At 58.1% G+C, this 6,749-nt stretch overlaps 1 protein-coding gene across 1 annotated transcript in view; it reads right to left on the bottom strand.

Moving 5' to 3' along the window:
• The window catches only part of CACNA1E (calcium voltage-gated channel subunit alpha1 E), a 136,156-nt gene extending 129,791 nt beyond the window's left edge, over positions 1-6,365 (bottom strand). The window contains exon 1 of the mRNA XM_035900744.1: positions 6,099-6,365. Within this exon, the coding sequence (XP_035756637.1) occupies positions 6,099-6,364 (266 nt within the window). The 5' untranslated portion in view covers position 6,365. The remainder of the gene's footprint in view (positions 1-6,098) is intronic.
• Positions 6,366-6,749: the final 384 nt, after the last annotated feature.

The raw sequence follows: 6,749 nt of genomic DNA, 5'->3' as shown, positions 1-6,749 counted from the left end.
TCCTGCGGCCGCTGGTCTCATGGGGAACGCACCCAGGTGGGGAAAGCCCCACTTCTCCAAAACCAGCAGCGCAGGAGCCCTGCCTGGCAGTGGCTGGGGGACTCAGGACCACCTCTGATGGCTCAGCTCACCCCTATATTTCCTTGCTGGCTCCAACATCTGGCTCAATAGCACAAGGACAGTGCACATCTGTCACAGGCCCAGCACAAGTCCGCGTCCTCGCTCCACCCCTGAGCAGATACCAGGTCTAAGGGATACAGGGCAATCGCTGCCCTAAGTGGTGACCTAAGCATGAGGTCACTGCCAAAAGTGACTCTCCAAACCCCGCTGGCCCAGTTTTTCGGGGACCCAAGCTTGGGTTATCACAGGGAACCTTGTGGAAACAAGCCTCTGTACCTCCAGCTGTGCCAGGTTTTGAGAGGCCAAGGGTAAGAAAACCCTTCCCAACGGAGAGCAAGAACATCTGGCTGAACCAGGGGAAATTTCATCCACACACTTCACTTCTGCCAAGCAAGCATCCTCCCAGCTCAGGACTGGAGCCCACTGGACAATGCTCTATCACTCCTTTGTTTCCCCTCTCATTAGATGTCAAATTGCACAACCTTCCAGCCACCCAAAATGCAGACTAGCACTCGCCTCCCTCCAAGCCCGGTAATGAAAGCCCGTCTCCCTCCAGCCTTCTCCTCCTCCTTTGTCTGGCTTCTCCTGGAGGATCATTAGGGAGCCGATAAAAATAGGTTTTCTTATTGATTTATCTCCTTTACCCAACGCTCTCTCCCCTGCACCGTTGACTTGTTTCCTTAGCAACTCGGCCGATCCCAGTGCACGCCACACCTGCAGCTCCATGCTTCCCTCCCGGTGCGTGTGAGGTGGGGAAGGTGCCCCCAGGCCACATAGACACCCCCCCCAACCCATGCCCCAGCCCACCCGAAGCAGACACTGTGAGCTAACCCCATTTCTGGAGCTGGAGCTCCTTGGTGGAGCCAGCAGGAGATGGCAGGGAGCACCAGGGAGATGTCCAGCCACCGGTGGATACTTGCTTCCAGCCTCTTCACCTCCCTCCCCAGCCAGGAGCCGAAACCAGCCCACCCAGAACATCTGTATTGCTAACGCAGGGAGTGTGCCCAGCTCCAAGCCCTGAAGATGGATTTATGGTGCTGGTGGTGCACTGATGCAACCTCCTCAAGAGCCTGGGTGCAAGATAAATCCCTCTACGGATGCGGGCAAGGGCTGGAAGCTGCGGAGAGCCCCTCTCCATCTCTCCACTTCAGTGACCATACCTTCCCCCCACTCCTGGGCATGCAGGTGGGGAAGGAGCAGAAGAGCCAGAGGAGTGAGGCCATGTGGGCATCTCTAAAAGAGCTCTTGAAGCCTACCTCAGATGGTTACCCTGCCTCAGAGGGCCAGCAAGAAGGGCAGGAATGATTTAACCCCTCACCCTACCTGCATCACCCACCCCAGCTCCAACATCTCCTAGAAACTTAAGTCTGTTTCCCACCACTCCCCAGGCTTCCCCCAGGACCTGCTTCACTGAGGGGCTTTCCCTGCTCCCCAGGTGCCAATGAGAGGGACCTTCAGTTCCTACAGCTGCAAACTTCATCTTGCTGGGGTCCCAACCCCACCACCGCTGCCTGCCCCACACAGACATGGTGTGACGGGAAGAAAGACCCAGCTCGTCAACATTCCCATCCCTAGGACACCCCAGCCCGCTGCCTCTCAGCTCCATACCCCAGCAGGAAAGTGAGCACCTCCTTTCCAAGGCTGTTTTCCAAGAGAAACACAAAATGCCAAATGGAGCAAAGACCATGAGCGGTCCTAATTCAACTCTGGGGTTCCCCATCCCTACAGCACCTCACTGGCTTGTCCCTGAGGACATGGGGGATCTTTCCCCAGCAGATAAGGCTATCCAGTGCCCTCAAGCAGCCATAGAGCTGTGGCCCCTCATGGCTGTCCCCATCCCTGCGCCCTGCCACCCAGCGCTCCCAGCCCATCTGTGCTTTGCTGGGGTTGACAAAGTGACATCCAGAGGGACAAGGTGCCAACAGACCCCAAATCCTCTGGCCACGCTTTGGATGCAAGCCAGCTCCTGCATGCCCATCACGTACAGCAAACCAGGGTTGGGAGAGTGAGCGTGGGCTCAGGGCTGCGCTCAACCCTCTGTGCTGCTCACAGGGAGCACCCAGGCGAGGTGCTCAGCCAGCCTAAACCCCACGGCACGGACATGCCTCAACTCAGGAGACTCCACTCGGTATCTGCAGCCATGGGCATCTCTCGTTTGACTCCAAAACACGGTGGTCTGGTCTCCATCAGGGGCTAAACCGAAGGCAGTGCCAGCCAGGAGCCCGTCGGGGCAGAGCAGCCCGCTGCCACTCCCATAGGGATGAGGGGCGCCCGCCTGCCACGTGCAAACGGCTCCGTGGAGAAGCATCTCCTTCTCCCCCATCTCACTCTGTGCTTGAAATCACATCTCTCTCCTCTTCTCATTTTTTTTTTTTAAACAAAAAGAACTACATCATGTGATTTTCCTGCCTTAACATCAGTTTTTTAACTTTGGTTGCCACAGCAACAGGATGCAACTTGGCATCACCATGACAACAGCTGCCTCTGTTTAAATTCACCATCTGACAGGCAGCCTCGCTCTCTCCGGCTGTCAAAAAGATGGACCTGCCATTACACCTACTCGCCCCTCCCCAAAAAAAACATTTTAAAAAATCTGATGAATGAAGGGCACAGAAAACAGCCTTGGAGGGAAAGGAAAAAAAAAAAATAAAATAAAAGATGTTCTTGGATAGTGCAAGGAGGGGAGCTGCCCAAGGACAGCACAACATGGCACAGCTCTTCCCACCGGGAGGTGTGACCTGCCAAAATCTTGGCTGGGCAAAAGGGAAGGTGCAGAAGATAATTGCTCAGATGTGGCATAACACTGCCAGGGTCCCCAAGGGGCAGCACCCACGCAGCATCAGAGATGCCCAGGTCAAAGTGGGAGTCTTCACGAGCAAAACGGCTTAGGCACGCGCAGGTGTGCATCCCATGGAGCAAAATCTCCAAGGGTGCTGGACTGGGGAGGAGCACCGGGGCTTTGCAGACACCCCAGCTGCTCTTGGCCAGCGCAACACCAGATTTGGTCCTCAAAGGGGCTGAGATAGGAGAAAGCCCTTGCTGCAAGGAACAGCAAGGTCCCCAGAGGACTGATGGACATCCCTCTCCTCCGTCAAACTGGGGGGACAGGTACAGTGGACGGTGTGTGCCTGCAGCCAGAGGCTGTCCATGGGGACAGAGCCAGAGCCACGCAATGTCATCTGGCCTTTCTGGGGCAGGAGAGGGATCTTATCCAGGTCAAATGTGATTAAGCGGATGAAGAACCGAGCAGATATAGATGAGCTGCAGCCCATCTCATGTGCTAACTGAATTGCAGCTTTCCAGGCAGCCATACAAATGAAATCAGGGCTAAAGGCCTGGCCATCAGCAGAAGGAGAGCAGGCAGGACGAGGCTTTGTTTCTGAAGGAGAAGAGGAATAGGTGTTCCTACAGCCAAACAAGAAGCTGCCTCCCATTTTGAGCAGGACCAGTGAAAAGAGCAGCTCCAGCGGAGGAAACGCACTGGTCTTTCCAGCAAGGAACTCAGCAAAGACTCGTCTCCCCAGGGAGCTGCATCCCAATCCCAGTTGCTCGTATTTCTCCTCCTTCTCCTCCATGCATCATCCCTATTTACACTGGGAAGCCAAACTGCAGAGGCTGCTAGTTATAATTATACAGTTACCCAGCAGATATACAGGCCTGAATCACCAGTTATTTTTAGCCCTATTACCTAGTCAACTGGAGCTGGATGAAGAAGAGCCTCCTCTCCTCCCCGCACTCCACCCCAGCACCCTTGGCTTTCCTTGGTGCTGTGCCCACTCTGACCCACAGCGCCAGGACTAGCCCATCTCCCTCCAGAGACCAGCAGCTCTCGTTGACTGTGGCCGAAAGCCAACACTCACCTCCCCAAACTGCCCTCACCCTTGCCCAGGAGCGATGCCATGGGCTCCAGGCCAGGCAGCAGAGATGCTCACACATCTTCCCTGGCCCTACCGAAAGGCACCAGCCACGTGTGCCAGGCTACAACTCTAAGGATGGGAAGAACTTGCCTGGCCAACGTCACCAAACTCATCACCAAAAAGCCTTGCCCATCCCCAAGCCCTCGAGAGCTCAAGCAGAGCTCCAGGGTGGATGAGTTTATTTGGAAATAGATGGCAGCTAGGCAGGGCATGGCCAGGGATGCTCAGCTCCCGTGCCTGGAGCACGCCCGTTCCCAGCACTCACACAGGGATATGTCACTTACTTCTGGACAAAAATATAAGATGAGCCCACCTCCCTCATGCATTGTAGATGCCATGCAGGAATAATGCTGGGGAGTTTTTACCACGCGGTGGTGAAGCTCTAGTTTCTAGGAGACAGCGGCTGCCTGGAGATGAGACATCACGCCGGCACGGGACCCTGGCCCACGCGGGAAGCGCTGGGCCAGCAGCAGCACCCCAGCTCCCTCTTGCTTTAAATGAAAGCCAAAGGGGTGAGGGCCCTCCCAAACCACGCTGAAAAAGCACACAAATATTTTGGCGTATTCTGGGAAAGCAGGCAGGCTGGCCTGCCCCTCTGTCCTGCAGTCCCCAGCTGCCACATCCCCATCCTCGCTACCGCACCAATGCTCCTGCAGCTGCCCACCCAGTGGGCGCTGCCGACAGGGGCAGATTTGGGGATGCCACAAGGAATTCAGCTGCCCCAAGCTGCCCCTTCAGCCTCAGGTCATCCCTCCAAGCCTGGGGGCTTTGCGGCTCCCCTGCCAGGACGAGCTTCTGCCTAGCAGAGGCTCCACCCAACGTGTCAAAACTGCAAATGGGCTATTTCCCCAGTGATGCTCAGCAGGGTGGGTGACCCATCCTGCATCCCTGCATCTCGCGGGAGTGTTCCCCGAGGTACCTGTTACAGCAGACCAAGGCATTGCTGCTTGGCACTGGGGCAAGCTCTCCCGCGCCTGCCGGAGGAGCCGGCAAGTTAACCAACAAGTTGCAGGGAGAGAAAGCAGCAGCGGCAAGAGCTGCATGTAATCACCACTGCAGAAAACAGCACAGGGAGGGTCCTAAAGCCAAAGCATGGCCACGCTGAAGTTTTCAGGCTCAGGTCCTCAGTGGGAGCAAAGCCCAGGAGGGGTCTCGAGGGTCAGCAGGGTGCTGAGCCCGGGCTGATGGGGAGCTGTGTGCTGCGGTGCTGGGCACCGGCCAGGGTGCCCGGGGGCACCTGCAGGGCGGGTGGGATGGAAGAGAAGCACGCGGGGGTGTATGAAAGGATGGAGGAGCAAGGGAAGGAGCGGGGGGGATCTGTGCCCTCCACCCAGCCCCAGGAGGGGGGTCTCTGGGCTAAACTGTGGTCCCCAGCACCAGCTCCCCAGGGGGCTGTGGGGCACAGCCAGAGGTTTTCAGCATCTTCACCTCTGCCGCAGGGAGGGGGCAGCCAGTTCCCAGAGCCGCCATGGGGGGCCAGGGGCTGCAGGGTGAGGATGGCCATGCCCTAGGCAGGTCTGATCAGCAGCAAAGGGGCCACTCGCCAGCAGGTGCAGGAGAGAACAAAGCCACCACCCAGCAGGGTCTGGAGATTCATGGGCTCCTGGGGGTCCATCCCCAATGGGATCAGTGGCTTCAGGTGGGGTGGGGTGACAAAACTCCAGCAAGACACTGAGGCACAGAGAAAAGGCCGCTACCCCCCAACCCTCCTCACGCGCGCAAGGCGCCCTAAAGCATGCAGGGTTAAACTGGGATCAGAGACACCCCCCTTGCCAGCATATGGGGCTTCCAAATCCACACCTGAGGAGGGCCAGGGTGGGCTCCCCATGGGGAGAAGGGGCTCAGCTCCCCCCCATGAACCAAGCAGCACACAGGAGGGGGAAGCAGCAACAGGGCAAGGAAAGCATCCCCGGGGGACAGGGCACCCCTCTCCGCACGCCGAAGGAGAGCAGAAGGCAGGCACTTACCTGCCGGCTAGTGCCACACGCACGTGTCCTGGGCGGCCACCGAGGCAAATCCAGGGAGCAAGGGGGGGGCTCACAGGGGGCGCAGAAAGGATATGGCCAGTCGATGAGCTTCTTGGCGTATTTCCTGACTATGTTCTCTTCCCCAAAGAGGAAGAGTGATCTGTTGACGGTGAAGCAGTTCTGCCGGACGGGGATGGGGTTGTACAGAGCCATAGTCCGGGCTCTCTGCGCTTTGGTTTGCTTGAAGGCTCCCGGGGTCCCTCCTGCAGGAGCAGGGGGTCCTTGCCGGCTCCGGTTCTGGTCAGAGCCCCCATCTCCAGAGCCCAGCCTGCCGGCCACTGCCTCCCCAAAGCGAGCCATCCTGGAAGAAAACACACAGGTGAGCCAAAGCAGCACCACCAAGGCAGCGGAGGGGGGGAGAAGAGGGAGGGGGGGATTGCAGGGTGCAGTCCCAACCACAGCCCCCTCCTCCTCTCCGGGTGATGCTCAGCTCTGTCTCTCCTCCATCCCTCCCAGGGAGCAGGGACCCGTGTGGAGAAGGGGAGGCGGCAGCAGCATGGTGGGCAGTTCCCACCACTCTGCCTGCAAGCCCACCCCAGCCCCTTTTAACCACCCCCCAGCAAGGCAAGCCTGAGCCCAGGGACTGCCTGCCGGCAGAGATCAGGCAGGGAAAGCGCTGGGATCCAAGTCCTTCCATCCGCCCCGTCGCAAAGGAAGACGCAATTTGGTACAGCACCCAGCGCAG

This window comes from Egretta garzetta, unplaced genomic scaffold (assembly GCF_000687185.1).
Source record: "Egretta garzetta isolate BGI_Z169 unplaced genomic scaffold, ASM68718v1 scaffold598, whole genome shotgun sequence".
NCBI lineage: Eukaryota > Metazoa > Chordata > Aves > Pelecaniformes > Ardeidae > Egretta > Egretta garzetta.
This window is presented reverse-complemented; position numbering and strand designations above follow the sequence as displayed.